Below are 19,635 nucleotides of genomic sequence, written 5' to 3' on the forward strand. Positions count from 1 at the left end.
TCAGTCTAACAAACCAACATGCTGGAGACATGAGCTGCAATCGGCTAGACCACTTTACAACAATCAGAATCAGAGCAGGAATGTTCACCTTCTGTGGGTGAATCAAAGCGAGAAAGAGCTAGAGGACAAAGGAAAGGACTGTTCAATATTCGCTCAGCTCAACCTTGGAGTCTCACACGTTTTCACAAGCTAGACTCAGCCATGGTGATTCTTGATAATCATCACTCTTGAAGCAAAACAGCGAGGTGGAAAGGGAGAGAAAGAAGGAGAGAAATGTTGACGTAGAGAGTGAGAGAGTGAGAGAAAGAGAGAGAGAGATTACCCTACAAGGGGAAATGGAAGACAAAAGAGGAAAGAGGTGGAGTGGGAGGACGAGAGACCAGGACTCATTCAGAGCGGCAGCGCTGCTTAATTCCTCTGCAGGGGTTCAAAGGGGCTGTGCGTGTGTGTATCTGTGTGTACGGCAAACGAGATCTTTAATAACCCGTGAGAAGGGATACACGCACACACACAGAAAACACACAGAAAGAGCAGAAGCGCGCGTGCACCAGGGTTGACATTTTCTCTCAGCTCCATTGTTCCCTCCGCCTGGCTCACCTTGACATCAGAGGCAGCAGGACTCATTACCAGCTAGGAGGAATGAAAGGAGCTCATGGAGGGAGGAGGAGGAGCGAGGACCAGGGGAGGAAGGAGGAGATCAGGAAGAAAAAGGAAGAAGGCTGGCACCCTGACACCCCCCCCACACCGCACGTGGATGGAATGTGAATTCACTCGGCCCGACTCCATCCAGAGCTACGATGGTGAACATGATTTGTTTATTTTCTCTTACTGACCATTTTTTTGAGAACTGGTCTGATTTTAAGCCTGAGGATAAATAATAAATAAGCAAGACACAGGAATTTCACGAGGCAACATCTGCCACAAAGCCCTAATAAACAAGAGATCCATCAAAAGAACAAGAAGGCAGGCGTTCATTGCAGAAGTAGATTGCTTTTGGAAAGGCTGAAAAATCATTCCAAAATGCAATTTACACCATTTGAGAAAAAAAACTTGAAAATACATATATTAGGAAACAATATTAAAAGTAAGAATCCCTTAAGATATTTTCTTTCAGCGTAGAAGATAGGATCATCTGATCAATTTCAGGGAGGATTTTCATTTTGGAATTTCAAATTGTCAATCACAATATATATACATTTTTGTATAATTCTTTGTGAAAGAAACATTGACTGAACCTGCGCACCTGATTAAAATGCACACACTGTACTACTGTACAGACATCCACACAGTATATAACAAATATAATAAAACAGCTAACTTTTCGAACTTACCAATGTTTCTGACTAATAAATAGTGTTCATGTCAAGATCCAAGTCCTAATTACGATGAATACGATATTGTCCTAATTTCACAGTATTCAATTCCTCACACAACTAACAAGTTGTCAACATCTACCACCCATCCCATACGACATGAACCCAGAAGTTCATTGTAGAGCAGTTGCTGAGGGAAAGCAGAACAAAGAGAGTTTATTACCTGGGGTCTGGTAGTTGAGTCTTCTCATCTCCACGGGGTCAGAGGAGTTGGCCAGCAGGGAGTCTTTCACCCCACCAGAGTGGTCATCTTTGGGTAGGGGCGATGCCCGCTTCCTGAGGGGGCAAAAACAGACAGTATGGTGTCAACCACATCATACCAACACCACCTACATGCTTAATACAGGAGATGTAACCTAGCCGACAATTGCTAAAACTAACTGCAAGTGGAAATGACAAGATGATAAAGAATGACAGAAATGTTTCGTCTTTATGTTCAAAAACAAAGGACTGAAGGAAACGCGTATATTTTCACTGTGTTGCACACTCGATGAGGTTAATGGCATAGTTAGTGGTTCTCGAAAGTAGTTCGGAGGACCAGTAATTCAAGAGACACTAGGTAGGTACCAGGGCATTACCCCCATTAGTTTGCCAACTGGATTTTAATGTGTTTGAAGAAATGCCATTATTTTCCTGGAGTGGGCTAGGTTGGGTTTGTTTGCTGCTGGATAGGTGACAGCTGCTGTGTGGGAATGTGTTCATGAGCTTGTGTTTGAGTGTAGCATAGATTTAAATGTGTGATTTTTGCTGCTGTGTGTGTGTGCTAACAACACATTGTGTTTACTGGCTTTCCAGATTGAGAGAAAAACAGGCGGATGCTGTAATTAGCTCATCAGCTGGGTGGCACAACACTGGGTAATTAGACCGGTTCTGCAGCACCTGCACTGCCAGACCCGGCCTAGCTGAGTCTAGCATAGCGCAGAACAGAACAGCGCAGCTCGCACTGGCTCAGCTCAGTCGACCGTGGCTTTGTCCATCAGGCGGAGAGAGGAACAGAAAACGCAGCCTGCCTGTATTCTAATGTTCAGACAGCCAGCATCTGTTGCCATACACACACAGATGTATGTTTTCCCACCTCTCTCACTTTCACAACTACACACACTCACACGGATACAGCTGCAGAGTCACAAGCCTTCTGACTGCAAATGGAAATGGGCGGAAGGAAGCATCAGGGCGCCCTGTGGAAATTTCACATCTCATTGCACTCCATTTGTAAGTGGCGAGCGCGGGTTTTAGGCAGGAGCAAGGCCTTCTGTTGAAGCCATGCGTGGAGGGAATACATAAAGCTGGTGGTGCACACACAGTTTTAACCCGGCCCACCTCAGCCGCTGGGGCTTGGGCCTCACCGCCACCTGTTATCTTATGCTGCGGGGGCTTAAGCTAATGCTAGCAGCGTGACGGCTAATCTATGACAAGCATCTTTTCCTCTCCAGCCGAGAGCTGAGCCAGACCGTATCCGGTTTTCCCAGACATCACTGCTGGTGCTGGGCTGGACTAGGGGGAGGGGTGGAAGAGCTGGGCATCTGCAAATCTGTTCTCCATATCCCTCACCTCTCCCTCTGACCAAATCAGATGCCAATCGACATCACACTTTGGTGCTGGGCTAAAGTAAACATGGCAGCAATCTCAATGGGGTTATTCATCTTAGACTAAAAGTGAGAGTTAAGACGTGTGAGAATGTAAGTACATGCACACTTACACACACAGTGCGAGTGTGTGCGCTGTACAGGGTGCGCTTAATGAGGGTAGAACAGGGCCCTTTGTTAAGACTCCTGCCACGAGGAAGCTGGGAGAGGGGGGGGAATGGGCTAAAAGTGGAGGAGTGGGTCTCGGTGGAAAATGTCAGCTCAAAAGATGGGAACATTTCTTTTTCAGCAGTTTCCCCATCTGGCATTTCCTTCACAATGGCCCATTCAGCAGCAGGTGATGCCTTGGCATATTCAGATGAGGCCACTCCTGAAGGGGCGCGCTGACACTGGCTGGATAATGAAACACAGCACGGAGACAAACCAGGGCAGACAGGATGATCTGAGGAGGATCACTGGCAGTAGATGTGGAGCATGCACCGGTACACGGACGGGACCTGGGGGTTCCTTTAACCCCAGTTATAAAGGGCTGCAAAGTCAGCTACTTCTCATGTCTTGTAAAGTGGAACAAATCAGATTAAATCTGTTTCCTTTTATTTCTTTTTGAAGGGATGTTTTTGTGTAAAGCCAGAGCTGAGAGGAAGCTGACCCTGCAACCCCTAAAGAGCTTATGAATACCACCAATGTCACAACACAAATGAAAGGGACTTGGGTGGTGAAAGATGAGGTTGTGTCTGCTTTAACAGTGACAGTACCCACCTTTCCTGTTTGCTGCTTTCACAGAGAGCAAAAAGAGAGAGGGGCATATTAATTGTTATCAATATGGACCTTATTTCTTCTAAATCTCTACTATTTTCTGAGCTAAAACCAGTTCTTCCAAAAATGTACACGATATCTTGAGAGCACAGCAGAAAAAGTTGTCTTAATACTCGCTGGAGACTTTTAAGAATAACCTCATCATTGTTCACTGCTCATATTGGTCTTGGCGAATATGCAGGTAGCAATAACAACCAGAGCTAGAGTGTGATTATTCCTTTGCACATTTACTGCCAGTCCACAGTGAAAAGGGCACACAGCCACCTCCCCACAGTCCCTCCTGTCGATTTGTGTCGACATGGAGAAAGAACTTCCAGACAGAGGATGTGCTACTTAGCAGCGAGCTGTCTCAAGGCCTATTATTAACCAGTCTGGCAGAGATGGCGGCCACACAGCAGTCGGCAAGGCAGTGGATGGCAGGTTGGAGAATAGGTACTGTATGATGTGGAATGGCGATTTTGTAATGGTGCCATCAGGAGAAGATAGGGAGGTTGAACTCAATCAGTCAAACAATTAATTCCCCTTTGGATGGTATTTTTAAGAGTGTCCAAACCACATTGTCATTCCTACTGTCTCCTCTGTTGTTTAATACTAAACATCTCGAAGACTAGAGGTGAAAAAGACTATTTTATAATGTTGTATAATTGCTGCTTTTCTTGGTCCTTTCATTGTAGTAAAATGTTTGCTATTTGACAAAACAAGACATTTGAGCTCTAGGATACTGTGACGGACATTTCAAATTTCGGTCACAGAGGAGTGTTTTAAAGTCAAGTTTAAATTAAAAAAAATATATTTGGGAAAATAATTGTCAGATTTATTCGAAACCAAAAAGAATCGTAGGATGCAGCCTTATTTTTTTTTTTTTTTATTGACTTCTCTGTCATCTGTTTGATAAAACCCCAACATATTCAGTTTGAAGAGATATAAAAAATAGAAAAGTAGCAGTTTAGTCATAGTTTGGCTGTATGTTTATATTTGATAAATAAAACTAATGAACAAATGGTTTCGGCTCTAGTTCAATCATTATCCATTCAGCCGTACCTCCCCAGCACCTTATTGCCCTGCGTGTATCCACGGAGGGCAGCTGAAGGGCTTTTAAGAGATATTGACTGAGCTTTTAGTTAAGCCCTCTGTCGCCTTCTGTTTCTTATTTGAAATGACCAATGATGTTGGCCAAAACACATTTCTCACTCCTAACTAAGGGTTTTTGACAGCCAAGCTGTGCTTTTCATTAGGGAGGCAATGTCAGCTGCCATTTCAACTGACACTTCACATAGTGCTGTTAAAACGACCAACTGGGCCAAAAGCTTTTGGGGAGAAATGAGGATTTTCTGAAAGACAAATCAATTCGCTTTTGCTTCCTATCCCGTCACACTGTATATTATGGTAAGGAAATTGAATGTTACAGTTTGGTGTGTGTGAGCAGCATGGTGCAAGTGACAGAGGGGAGTATGTCTCATTACCATTCCTGATGCAACCAAAGGAAACCTACAACCACAAGTGTCACTGCAGTATAACCTGACACAAACACAGTGGAGAATGTCTGAGAACAGCCTCTTACTTCTTAAAGAGCAGGATGGCGATGACGATGACGATGATGAGGACCACAGCCAGCACTGGGCCCATAACCCACAACATTTCGGGTTGCTCCATCCCCTGAGGCAAAGTTGTTGTGACCTGGATTGGGTCCGAGTAGGGACTGGCTGAAAATGTCATCTGTAAGGGAAGAGAAGAGCGAAAGTGCAGGTGCATGAGAGTCAAGTCACTTCAGAGCTATAAGATGCATGCAAGGTTTTCTCTTCCTATCTAAATGTAAGGGGGTTAAGACTTCCTTAGAAGTCAAAAACAGTCCACACATCACAGGTAAATGAGATGAAATTGAAAGAACAACCATGTTAGCATGATGTCAAGGTAAATTCTATATTAAGAGTTTTTAATTATAGAGGAACCACAGGAAGTCTCCAATGATATGTACGCAGTTGGTCTCAAACAACTTTTGAATATTTTTCAAAAAGTATACTAGCTAGGTGAAGAACTGCGGGTGTTTATTTTTACACCAACATTTCCAACATACAGACTCAAGGTAAGAATTATTGTTTTTTTCATGAAGATGCTTACATTACAAAAGGATAGAGGTTATACAGTTCCCTTTCATACATTTGAGAAGTGGCAAACAATTGGCAGACAATGATAGAAAAGCTAACAAGCAGCCTCTGATATTCTTAAATTAAGAAAGAAATAAGAGAAATAATCAAAAAAGGGAAATAACAGACATTTATTATACTGTATTTTCTGTAGCTAATGTAACAATGTTGGAAACATATAAAAATATATATTATATTATATATATTATTTACTTTGATAAGGAAAGGGAATCACAATGTCTGACTGCTAATTTTTTTGTTTCGGGCACCTTGAGTGAGAACCAAGTTATTTCATGCTAGAAATAGGTAAAAAAACAAAAACATAAAGCAATCGACCGAACTCAAAAAACACTCTCCCAAAAACAATAACCATCTTGGCTAATGAAGTGTTGTTTCTATTAAAGCATTGCATAACGTTGGAGATGATGACAGAGCAAGTGCGAGACAGGAGAGTGAGAGAGGCAGAGACAGAAAGGCGGGGATGAGTGTGCATGTCCCCTGGCCGCTGAGATAAATGGGGGCACAGGAGAGGACTCATCTCTTCTTCATTAGTGTTCACACCGTGACGGAAGAGGAGGAGGAGGAGGATGTGACGGTGAGGGTGCGTTTCCACCTTGGTTGTAAATGAGACATCTCCATGCTCCTTCGTCTTCAAATGAAGGAGGGGAGGAGGGAGGGATGGGTGGAGGTGTGTGTGAGTCTGCCTCTGAGCAGTGGGTGCATGGTGACCCAGTATGGTGTATAAAAAAAAGTGTCTAAAAGAGCAGCACAAGAGCACGGAGACAGATGAGAAAGAGAAAGAGGGAGGAGTGAGGCATCTGTCATTAGTGCTCAGCGTGCCTCCTATTGAATGACGATGGGAGATGCAGGTCCTGGGGGGGGGGGGGGGTGCGGAGGGGCATGGGTGACAGATCGCAGCCCTTGAAAGGAATTGGGCTCCCAGCATGCAGAGGGAGTGGCGGGGCGGCAGGCAGCAGTAATCCGGATCATTAGCCGCACAGCAGCCAGCTCTTCGGTGCCCAGGCAGATATTAATTGGAAAGATAAGCAGAGATGAGCTCAAAGAGTCCTGCTTTCCGTCATATAGTTCTGTTATCTCTCTCACTCTTGGGCAACTGCCGGAAAAATGTACAGTATGGGTGTGTGAGTGTTACAGCATGTCTCAGTCGTGTGCGTGCAAACCAGCGCGCTCCGATATTAGGCACAGGCTCAAGATAACGCAAGTAGAAAAGTAAAAAGATTCGCATTTTTATATTACAGCAGCCATGTTTTTCATTTGTCTTCATTCACACAGATAGCCACACCAGGCTCATGAGCCCGGTTCTCTCCTGTTCTGTGTGCCTTTGGGAGGAACCTATTATCTACAAACAATGAGAATCGGCACAGCAGCGGGACACTGCTGATATGACGACGCCACAAGGCTTCCTGTTCCTTCGGGAGGGCCCAAAAAAAGGCTGTAGGATGTGGCCCTGCAGGGAATCCTGGGAAAAAAAACTTTTTTTTCCCCCCGTAGTGTAACAAATGATTGCAGCTGTGCTTTCAGTGAAGGATAAGGGAGGAAGAGCGAGAGGAGAGGGATGAACAAAAAGAGAGGGCTTTTTGTCTGTTGGTCACGGCAAAGTACTGGGATCATCCATTTGAACGGCCATAATATCTGATAAAAGCTCAGTCACGCAGCTCCTAATGCCTCGCAGAGTGCTATCACAATGGAGCGATGGTGCAGTGAAGGAATGTGTGAGCCTGAAAGTGAGTGAGTCAGAGACAGTGAGAGACATAAAAGCAACTGAATGTGTATGTGTCTTACCACTCTGAGTCAGTGAATGTGTACGTGTACAGAGCGGACATGGGCGGGTTTGTGTATGTGAGAGGCAGGGTCTGCTCCATGTACATAAAGTACCAACGAATATAATATTCAGGTGGCAGGCTTTGCCTTTTTAACCTCAGCCGACGATCGATTGAATGTGTCAATTTGCATTACGGACAAAGAGACGATTTTTGTCTTTTGTCTGCTTAAGCCGGGTGTCTGTACACAGCTGAAGATAGGTAGACATAGAAACTCCCCTCTCACATGCTGCTCAGATCTCCTTTTCAGGTTGTGAACGGAAATCAATCTGTCACTCAAATCTAAAGCTCTGTCAGATCTCAATTGATCTTTTTAGTTATGTATAACTAAAGCTGCATTAATATGTTGACAACCAAACCCAAATAGATTTCATGATCAAATTCAGAAAGTGAATAAGATATTAAATTCATATTTGACAACATTTTATTAAACCCTTTCCTTACTAAGAAGAGACATGTGTGTGAATGACTGTGATTGTGAGTATTATTACTGCATTGCAGATACTGAACACAGTATACAACTGTAAGCATTATGAGTGAATGACTGTATTTGCTTGTGACGGTACACGTGTGCCTCCACCAGTGAGAGAAAGAGAAGGTGTTTGATTGCGTGCAAAGACTGTCAACAAATGTGAGTAAAAGTGTGTGTGTGTGTGTGTGTGCATTCATGAGTTTTTCTGAGCCTTTTTTCAAGATTCTCTGAGCCTCCACGAGTGTGTGTGTGTGTGTGTGTGTGTGTGTTTGTCAAGGTAGCATCCGCTGAGAGAGTGTATGTATGATTGTAAGTGTTTGTCAGGGAGAGAGAGAGAGAGAGAGAGAGAGAGAGAGAGAGAGAGAGAGAGAGAGAGAGGGTGATGAGAGATGGTAGAGAGCGAGGAGACAGAGAAAGAGAGAGACTGAGGCAGAGGTGTTATGTAGTAGCAGTATATCGAGTCAGCTATCTGGCCCGTGGGCTGCACAGCTTCCCAAGTCAGCCGTTGCTCCGCCATCCCCTGAGCGCAGCACAGGCACATTTATTCCAACTCGTCGTTGACCCCGCAAGCTCCATGTCTCTCCAAAAGTGGCTTAAATAAGCCGCAGGGTTGAGCACCAGACAAACAAACAAACATGCAAAGACACCATTATGTATCTGCCGCTCACTCTGACTCCCCAGGGAGGCCGAGGAGCCCACACTCTCCTCACTGTTGCACGACACAGGGAACGACAGCGAGATGGGGCAGAAGGAGGGCAAGAGATGGAAACAAAAAAAATGGAGGCACAAAAAGTGAGAGGAAAAGAGTAGGCGCGAGTATGCCTTTATCTATACGGAACAGAAATGTGGCTGCAGGGCCTAGCCCTCCCTGTACGATGACCCTCTTCCTTTGTTCTGTAGTTCTCCTTTCATACTTTTTTTTCTCCTCCACTCCATCTTCCCTCACATGCCCTCTTTCCCCATTCAGCACCAGAAAGCGCACTTCTCCCTCTCTAGCTGAATACCAAACATCCAGATATCTAGAGGGATTGCTTGAGGGGGACGCCTCTAGGAGCGTCACTGACATGGCACAGTTGAACAGAGAATCCCATCGATGTTGTCTGCATTCCTACTACACTTGGTGAAAACTTGGGTTTGAATGTGCTTATACTTTCTGCTAGAATCTTGTTTTCATAATTCTTCCTTGATATTGTTTGTCAAAGCTTTTTGCATTTTGAAAGAAGCCAGTGTTCCATGTTAAGGGTGTTTTGAGCCCAGAGCACCAACAGAATTAGTGCTACAAAGCCAATTCTTGTTGAGTGAGTAGAATATAAATGCCTGAATAACACTGCAAACAGAAAACTGTGGCAAACACATTTGAACACTCCATTCTTTCGACGCTATAAGCTCACCTCTTGCTTATCAAAAGAAAAGCACACATTAGCGCAATCTCCTCCTCTGCCACCAGTTCACTTTCTTCACAGGCTGGACGGGACACGAGACAAAAACGTTGCTTTCCTCTTTTCCTCTCTCCAACACCACCCCTCCCCTCTGTCTCCCATCACACAATATTTCATGCTACCTCCTTCCCTCACTCTCTTCTTGCATTAAATGATACTGTTTATACACACCCAGCATCTATCATCCCATTTCACACTTCCCCCGGCTTGTTTATCTGCCTTGGGTGCTGGGGAGACATGAAGGCACACTCTCTTCTTCTTTCTCTCTCTCATCCCCCTTTGCCTTCCTTCCTTCTCTTCTTCCCTCCAACCACTGCTGGCTGCTCGTGGCCATTGATATACGAGGGCTTATTAAGCCCTGGCGGTCCTGTTTGATCTACGCTAAGGGAGTTTGGGTGGCGGCGAGGAAGTGTAGTAAAGACACAAGTCATTTACTTCAGTACTTGTTGTCTTATTCTCCTGGGTCTGGTGAAGATCCTGCTTGAGGCAGCTTCTGCCAACTGCTCGATCTCGCTGCGCGTTTTACCTTCTGTAGCCGGTTGTGTTTGGTAATAAACGTTTGCAAGTGCCGCATTGGGGGTGACAAAAACAAACACTGCTGTGGTATCTGAGTTTCCCAAAGAGTGTGGTTAGGGGATTTGTGCGGCGATCAATGACAGCCTGTCTTTAGTCACCTGCTCAGAATTCAGTATGTTTCCATTCAGACAAGAAACCAGGTTACAGGGAGGAATGAGGAAATCACGGTGTTCACATGCAGTGCAGTAATCTTGTTACTGAGAATCTTGTGTTTACTATATTCAGCAGGTCAGTTATCGGATTTCATTCCTATTCCCTACTGTATTTTTGAATCAAGGATGGCATCTTTTGAGGGAAATTGTGACACAATACGATGCTGCAGAATCTGAAGAAAGTTTTTCCTTTCTATGTGCGCACACAGTCTTCTGTTCAGCAGTGGATGTCAACGTCTCGTAAGTCTGACTATATATCATTATTTTTGGGTACAAGGATGCACTGCAGCGAGTGACGATCTTTTCTTTAATCCCTTTCAGAGTGACAACATCTTTGACTAGACTAAGTCACTGTCATGCACATGTGCACATTAGAACCATGTAGGACTTCATACATGGTCGATAAAAAGTGTTTTTAAAAGCAATGTAGTTCCTGTAAACCTTTAACCCAGATAAGGGATGGAAGGAATTCAGGTGTCTTGTTTGCAAGAAGTTTAAAGAACGAGATAATTGCAGAAAGGAGTCAATAACCAGGTTACTGAAGTGAAAGTAAGCACACTGATTGACTCACCGTGTGAGTGAAGCCTGATTAATGAAAGCGATTTAGTTTTAAGGTGGGAGGGTGCTACACAGTTTAAGGAGGGGGAGTACACAGAAAAAGACAAATCTTGAGCGCCGCTGATCCGAGCTGGTGTGTCTGGCAGGTGCAGTGAGAGTGTTGTGCAGCGATGGGGTTTAAGCATTTCCTTTGAAGTCAACTGTATCATGGCTGCCCACTATAGCCTCCTTTGCACCTCCCTCCCCTTCTAAGAGCGAAGGAGTGGGGGATTAGTGGGGGGTGGGGGGCTTTAGGGACATTTAAAGCAGTATTTCAAGGGAATCAGGCCTGCTTTAGAGACTCCCTAGGCCATGTGACCAGGCCTTCGTCTCCCTCTTAACTCTAGCCACAATAATCAATCTCCTCTGCTCTCTTCACGGTCAAGAAAGATAGGGAGAGGGAGAGAGACACAGAGAAGCACAAAAGAAAAAGAGCTGAGAGGGGAGAGAGAAGAGAAAGAAATAGGTGAAAAGTCTGGGATTTGGTTTCGGACATCACTCGCTCTCTCTCTCCCTCTGTGGCTGCCTGTGGCCCAGCTACTGAATATGCATGTCCCGGGAAGTGGAGGAGCCCAGAGCAATCGCAGACTCTCATCCTTCCTGCAGTGAAGTTTACCCCAGACCATCCCATGGAGAGCGGGGCCTCCGCGCTAGTGCTGTTTGACAACTGCATGGGGCCTCCACCTAAAAAGCCCTGAGTCTTGTATAAGCATTGTGAAGAGATCTGCGTGAGGCCCTGCTGGCTGCTGAAATGGCAAAGCTAGATCTCTGATGTCATTGTCGACTGATAAGGGAGTTGTCAGGACAAACTGCAATGACTTTTAGAGGCGGCCGTATTAAAGGGCAAGTGGTAGTAAAAACAACAACAGTTTGGCTTGCCTCTGCCATTTTGGAAACGATTGATGGGCAGCGTGGTTAGAGTCAGCGGAAGGGTAATTAACTGAAATAGTTTGTACGAAAAAACGAAAAGGTGACACGTACAAATATACAGAACAGGCTCAGGCAAAACTCAATTTCAAATCCTAGAGGGGCCTTTACTCAGAAATAAAAAAACTGCCTTGAGTTATGCTGTCAGTCCTTAATCAGCAAATGGAAATGTTAATTAATGCATGCGTGTGTCTCTTACATAATTAGCAGTGGTGTCAGTTCCATCGTATCTGAGCAGAGCCACGACGAAGCAGAGGTACTCCTGCGAACTGGTCAGCGGCTTGTTGTAGAAGCCGTTGTACCTCTTCTCATCACCCACGGTGAAGGTGGTCGGCAGTGAGGCCAACTTGGCAGCAATGTACGGCTTGGAGGAATCCAGGTGACGCCGGCGCCTCAGGACAGGGCCTTCACTTGACTTGAGCAGCTGTGAGAACATAGAGAGCAAAGGTTATGGTCATGTCTGGTAAACAAAGAGTCAAAGTGAGTAGGACCCTGACCTCTGATCTCCTTTATGAGAAAAAAATATTAGTAAAGGTACTAGCAAACTAACAAACATTCACACTATATATGCAGGTCTGGTTCTTAGTATGCTTCCAAATAAGAGATAATGAATCCACAAAGCTGAAATGCCCTTTGCTCAGTGATATAACTTTGCAAACAATGCAGCCAAGTTACGAAGTGAGCAATTAGCGCTTGCTCCAGCACACGATCTCAGCATGACTGCCAGCCGGCTTAATAAATGAGCAGGAGCACACAGCACTGTGCCATTGTGTTTTCAGCAGCATTTTGTTTTCTGTCAGTGATGTCTCGTGTGCTACTCCAGATGTAGCTTTATTAAATCATTATGTCGGAGGGAGGAGACAATGGCCTGCTTAATGTTTAATGACTCAGGGAGTCCCATCTCTCTCCCTCTCTTGGTCTCTTCTGCTATTTCTTCAGGGAGCTTGAACAATAGCGATCCAAACCAACGAGCCTCGCAGTTTACTTAAAAATGATGCTATTAATACTTAGGCATGTCATTTAGCTTCTATTCTCTTGGGGACAAGAAAGACCTTTATTCAATTGAATAATAAAGCAGTCATAAATCTTTATCCTCATTTGAATACCTTATGTAAAACTTTGTTTGGAGATGCCAAACCATGACTATTAGGACTAGAGAGAAAAATGTGGATAAAAGCAGTTATTCTTAATTACTGTTTTGAAATATGCTACTCGCTTAACATTTACATTAATAGCTAAATAAGATTATTCTATTTACTTTTGTGCACTTGGATTCAGCAGATGGGAACTGTCTGCAGACCTGGCGTCCAATCAGGACATTCCCCACCTGCCCGAGTGAGTCATTGTTTAAAATCTCTCTGCCCTGCCACCCCCCCCTCCCTGAGCCCAGGAGGGTAGAGCTAATTAGCTACAACCAGTGTCTTCCTACCCTGTTGGAACGGGAGATGCTATTGGTGACCCGTGACCTGGCACATTAGCATATCAGCCACCGGCTGGCACTCACCTCGTCCAGGTCCATCTCGTCTGGATTCTTCCACCGCCGGGTTGACTGAGACACCGGCACCACCACTATGTAGTACCACCTGCCAAGAAAAATAAAGCTTGTGTAAAGAGAGACTGACTGAAGCAAATACACGCTGAGATCAAAGCGGGCCAAGCGCATTAATAACACAGTCAAAACATTTAGTAAGACATACTTTCGCTGTGAGACTTGCTGGGTGGAATTCAAAACTTGAGTGGTACACAAGCGGGTCCTACCAAGGTCGAACACCAGCAGATTGGCACTGCATTCTCCAATTAATGGCTAATCACTAAAAACATCTGCCATGTAGACTGGAACAAACACTATTCCAACGAGATGAGCCTTCAGCTTATAGAGATCCCCGTAGGATTCCTTAGGTTAATAGGACCAGCTATGTGACAACTCGTGTGTGTTCTTTTACTGCTATCATTAAAAAGACCAAAAATAGAAAGACATCAGTAAGACATTTAGGAGGTTAGGGTCAAACTAAGGAGTAAGGTAACTAGTGAAGGAATGTGCTTGTGGGTACACAATGTACAAGCATCTGTGGCTGCGTTTATTTATGTGTTGGCTCTCTCTTGCTGTTTCTCTCGTGTTCTCCCCCAGCCTCTCTTCTCTCAGCTCAAAGTTTTCCCCCCACTGCGGCATTCAACCACTTGTAAAATCAGCTGCTGCTGACAGGGAAAGCAGCTGCTTCTCTCCCCTTCTCTCCAGGCCTCGACGTTGTGATTCAACAGTCAGTCAAGTCTGGGAGTGGGAGAAGACATGTATAACAAGACTCCTCATCCCCCCTCTCTCACCTACACACACAGACCTCCACTCTCCCATACACAATCGCTTGCGCTCTTTGCCTGTCAATCTGAGATGGAGCTTGGCCAGCCCCGACAGCCCTGTAATCTTTTTACCAATCAACCCTGTGCACTCCCCTACTCAGATGTGTCTGTAAGTGTGTGTCTGAAGGAAAGGCTATACTCGTCGAGGCCAGGCACAATTCTGCTCTCAGCAATTTGAGTCTAAAGATAATACAGCTCCACCTGATGTTAAAAGCCTCGATTATCATCAGCCGCTGTGTCATGAAGTTGGCTCAGATTAAAAGTTTAAGTTTTAAGTTTCAAAATAGGTTTAGTATTGATCAGATACAAGTGTGCCACTTGTGCTGCTGTTGCTGCAAGTAAGGTTGTTCAGAGTTGCAATTGAATTAGCGCCCGAATGATAACAGCTACGTGTCCGTTTAGGGGCCCATGGTCACAAACAAGCCCCAACATATTCACATTCCAAGTACAAATTCATGTGTTCATTTATTATCTTTCATTTATTATATTTATTTATTGTCTACTATTAACTGTCAATAATATATAGGTCCCTGAAAGGGGTTTACAAGACACTTAACTGATCCCTAAAAGAAAGCTTGGTCACTGTGGCAGCCAAGAATGAAAATGAAGCTACAGGACCGCTTAGGCTAATTGATCTATTCCCAGAGTCTCAGCTAGCCTGTGCACACAGTTCCAAGTGTACTGACCTGACACGTGTGGTGGTCTGGACCTTGGGCAGGTTGATGGTCATCTTGCCACCCTGAACCTGATGTGTGCTGGGCTTAGTCTGGATCAAGTCTGGGGCAGTGCGGATGGACACCTGCTGCTGCAGACCCCCAGCAATGTTGCCCCTGCTTGTCAGCACAAAAGAGTAGTCTGTGTCTGGCTGCAGCTGCGCGATCAGCTTCCTCTTCAGGTTTCCCTGCACTTCCACGCTTTGCTGATTGTACAAGATCTGTGAGCACACAAGGGAAAACTTGGAGTTAACATTAAATTCACAAAATGTAGATCCTCCAAACAAATGCAGTACTCTATTCTAACTCCCTCCAACACACATGGACAAAAGCAGCATGGTCCTACGGAGGCACCCATCTCATCTGACACCTCATCTCATGTGCTCCAATGTCACACTTGCCCATTGGTGCACAACCAATAGTTTTTTACACTTCAAATTGTATTCGCTCCATTACCGTGGGGGTGAGAATTGATATAATATAATTCTGACATATTATTACACCTCATAAATGAGCCTGAATCTGGCTTTTCAGATTTTTCAGTGCAAAGTCAATGCATCACACCCTGGTGAAAGTGTTAACAGTATATAATAGTGTGTCGCTGCAAAACAGTTACAATTATATGTAAAGAAAATCCAGTTACCATTGTTGTATTGTATTTTGGTGTTTGAAAATTAGCAAATTTACAGGTATATATATATCATAGTTTAAACGTCAACATTAAGGTAAAATCTATGTCTATGCAATTTGTGTACATGGCTGAAATCATGGTACTGACCTTGAAAGGTACTTGGGATTTGTAGTTTGTTGGCAAATCCCAGGTGAGGAGGACAGAAGTTTTCATGACGGCTTTGACACCAAAATTCAGGGTAGGAAAATCTAGAGTGGGAAAATTCTTCGATTAAAATCTCAAGTAAGACATCTTGTACACCACACATTGTAATCTCTGCGCTTAATACAATTTCACACTACTGCACAGCATATTCCAGGGCGATACCTTATGACCAAACTTGACAAGCCACAGGGGGTAGAAAGAACATCAACAATCTCATTCACGCTTGGTTATAGATCACACAAAAATAGCCTTCATCTCCCCAAGCCTGGTTCATATATTAAACCCTGTTCACAACGAGACATGCGCAACAGGCAGAGATCTTTGTGATCATCAACAAATAAACAGTATATGGCAGTGGGAGTGGCAACATGTGTCGTAAACTAGACATCTCTCACAACTCAGGTTATAAATAAGAAATCTTACATATAGAAGATTATAAAATGCATGAGGAGGTACATGCTGGGTATGCAGCAGATTTGTGTCTAATGGGTGGGAGGATGAGGAGGCATGGTAATGTGACTGTAGCGTGTAATGAGATTAGTACTCTATAAATCAATAAACACAGTGCTGTACTGTACTGAGTGGTAGATGAGAAAGACGGGGCACTGATAAAGACAGAAAAAGAGTCAGCCATACTGTTCAAAATATAAGCAGGTGATATAATGTTCCTGTATATGCTCACTTATTGTGAGCATAGGTTGCACAAGTGTATAACGATTATGTGTGCCTGTACTAAAACGTGATTCTATGTTTTCAAATCAAACATCTCTGGCATGTTTGTGTATAAATTGCAGCCATGAGTCCTACCATTGGACATGGTCCTGCTCTGAATGCTGGGGCTAAGGGGTCCCCCGCCCTTACTGGTGAACGCCTGCACCCGGATGTCGTAGGTGGTGTCAGGATTGAGGCCCTGGATAGTCATGTGCGTGTCGGCCGTGCGGTTTGTGCTGTTCTGCTGGCTGTTGATGTCCCTGTACACAACCATGTAGTATACGATCTTCCCGTTCCTTTCGGCTACCAGCGGGGGCTCCCATGTCAGCTGGGTGCTGGACTGGGTCAGTCCTGTGACTTGAAGGTTGAACGGGAAGCCCGAGGGCACGTTTTCAGGGGTGCTGATCTCCTTCACGTAGGCCTCGCCGATGCCTGCGCGGTTCCGGGCGCTGAGACGGAAGATGTAGGTGGCGCCTTTGTGCAGCCCAGTGACAGTGTAATGGTCATCGGTCTTTCTTAGCTCGCGTGAGGTGTAGGTTTCCTCATCAGTGCGCTTGTACTGCAACTGGTAGCCCATCAGCTCACCCACCATTTCCTTAGGCGGCTGCCACTGGATCAGCGCTGTGTTGCCATTGGTGGGGTTGATCATCATAGCGGGCTTGCCTGGCACTGAAAAAAAGATTGAAGTAGAAACAAAAGAATGAGTGAGAGGAGCCTATTTTTAACAACCCTTACATTAAATTTTAATAGTTCCAAATTTGGGGAAAGTTATCAGTTTTAAGCCTTAAAGATAATACCACAGTACTCTCTGTAAACACATGTCCTATGTTTTACATGAGAACCTTGATAAAAACCAACTCTGACCTGCACCAGTAGTGGTGATGACTTTAGCTTTGCTACGAGCTCCGTCTCCCTTGGTGGTGTACGCTGCTACAGTGACAGAGTAGGTGGTTTCAGAGTGCAGTCCAGCAATAATGGCCTCCTGCAAAATGGAAAAATCACAAGGTCAGAGTTTAAAAGGAATCAGTGAGTCTGAGCGGGACCGCCTCAATGGCAAAAAAAACCCAAAACAAACCAAAACAAAACCCCTCTCACACAAGCTCCTATCCCCTCAAATCACACAGCACCAAAATAAACCAAGACGAGATTTAACCCTCTGCTGTATCTACTTGTTTATTGATCAATTTGCCTATAATAGGAAACAAAATGTGAGCATTTCATAGAGAAAGGTTTTGAAGGCACACAAACAGGACCAGGAACTTTTCTTAGTCAAGAAAAACTCCTGGGCCCGATCGTAAGGCACACTCTGAACCCATTAACCAACCAACCAACCAACCAACCAACCAAATGAACAGGAACGTCACCAGTGTATCAGTGTTCATGTCTGCTGCATTGATAAGCATGACATTATACCCAGAGGAGCTTGGGATCATCACTACACTGCAGACTATAAAAACCCACAAATTGTACTCTTCTGACTGTGGGAATTATTGTAAAAACTCTTAATAAATCTTAAAGACAGACAGAAGTTACGTATTTAATTTTCTTAAGTTTAAATTATTCTTAAGTTAAATTCTTGGTATTTATCGTCCTCTGGATTCCCATGCAAGTTAGATTGAACAGTCTCAAGAACACAGACACACTAAGGTGGTCGAACAAATCAGTAACTCAACAGCAAGGAACAAACAGACAGCAGTAAAAAAAACAACAACAGCAACTGAGGTAACACACTGTTATTGGTAACCCGCTGCAGTGCTGGCACTCACTTCACCAGACTGCATCCGTCTGAACAGAAAAACAAACCCACACACGCTGGAATTAAACACTCTGAGCTTAAACAAAGCCCATATTTAAACAGACATATGTGAATTGACATACTCACTGATGCAAATATATACTGTATATAAAACACACACTAAAGTCAGCATGCACGGACAAAAAACATGTTCATGTAAACAATGATAAACGCAGACATGCGCACACTCCATACCCAGAACAAATGAATGCCTGCGGCTTGAGCACACATTGTGGAGTTGTCTGTTTGAGACTGGGGCCACTGAGAGGACGAACACACCGATGCCTACAAGCCTTCCTGCCGGAACTCTGGGCAAACTTCTCATGCTTGGAATTATTATACGGCTTTGCCATAATGATGTTTCTCTAACTAATGAAGTATTAGTTTCCTAACCATAGAAGAACCTTCAGTGGTCTCTATAAGCAGCTCTGTTTGACAATGCTTTTTACTGTCCCTCTCTTTAAGGGACATTTGGTGCTCCCATACTAGCCTTTAAGGGAGACAGGGGAGAAAATGCTAAATTACTGCATCATAAAACCATTTTAACTTTATGGAAGAAGTCTCATTACTTTAATCATACAAAATGGCTTTAACAGTCTCAGCAGTGGCAGCCGAAAAGAGATCTTTTTCCTTATTCTGGCAAGGTCAAATTGGGTCTAGTAACACTTTTGAAACTCAGCAGAAATAGAAAAAGCAAGGATTTAAAGTTTCCTTCAGAGCAAATGCTTAGAGCAGCACCAAAGGGCATTACAGAGATTATCAAGTCTACTAGTTAAAGAAATGGATTCTTCTCTACAAGCTCCCTACACTACTATCCTCGCTTGAGTAGAAAATGTCAGGGGGAAAAGGGCAGCATTGTTTAAGTAAATATATATAAGCTTCAGAAGTTATTTTTTTGCTGAAGCACATTTCAGTTGTGTTCCATTTGTGTTGATTCAAATTAAAAATAATTATCTGAAATCCTACTCTCTGTGAACATGCCATTGGTCAAAAGGAAATGCTAATGTTTTTGCTGTTGACATCTGTCTGGCGCACAGACTGCTATTGCCAAATTATGGCTGCTAAAGAAAAATAAAGACGTGTGAGCAGATGTCCTCCTCTGACAGCGTCTAGCTTTGTGTCTGTCAGGTGCTAATCAACACATTAAGAGGAGAGGAAGAGGAGGCAAGCCTGACTCATGCCATGTGGGTGTCGCTGATGGAATCTGGCCATGTTGCTGTGCAAAGAGATTTCGGTTTAACGGGCTGCTATAAAATAAATAAAATGATCTGAGCTTTTGTGAAGAAAGAAAACATCCAGTGTT

The 19,635-nt window shown here is 44.2% G+C and overlaps 1 protein-coding gene across 1 annotated transcript in view; it reads right to left on the reverse strand.

The window, feature by feature from the left end:
- LOC137892443 (receptor-type tyrosine-protein phosphatase F) overlaps positions 1 to 19,635 on the reverse strand; it is a 91,055-nt gene that overhangs the window by 25,007 nt on the left and 46,413 nt on the right. Inside the window, exons 12-20 of the mRNA XM_068737563.1 lie at positions 17,402 to 17,519; positions 16,634 to 17,206; positions 15,770 to 15,870; positions 14,965 to 15,212; positions 13,428 to 13,506; positions 12,123 to 12,347; positions 5,337 to 5,491; positions 3,719 to 3,733; positions 1,537 to 1,649 (exon numbers count right to left, since the gene is read on the reverse strand). Coding sequence (XP_068593664.1) covers positions 1,537 to 1,649; positions 3,719 to 3,733; positions 5,337 to 5,491; positions 12,123 to 12,347; positions 13,428 to 13,506; positions 14,965 to 15,212; positions 15,770 to 15,870; positions 16,634 to 17,206; positions 17,402 to 17,519 — 1,627 coding nt within the window. The remainder of the gene's footprint in view (positions 1 to 1,536; positions 1,650 to 3,718; positions 3,734 to 5,336; positions 5,492 to 12,122; positions 12,348 to 13,427; positions 13,507 to 14,964; positions 15,213 to 15,769; positions 15,871 to 16,633; positions 17,207 to 17,401; positions 17,520 to 19,635) is intronic.

Source organism: Cebidichthys violaceus, unplaced genomic scaffold (genome assembly GCF_023349555.1).
Source record: "Cebidichthys violaceus isolate CVI_PGR_0920_01 unplaced genomic scaffold, fCebVio1.0.p SCAF_8, whole genome shotgun sequence".
NCBI lineage: Eukaryota > Metazoa > Chordata > Actinopteri > Perciformes > Stichaeidae > Cebidichthys > Cebidichthys violaceus.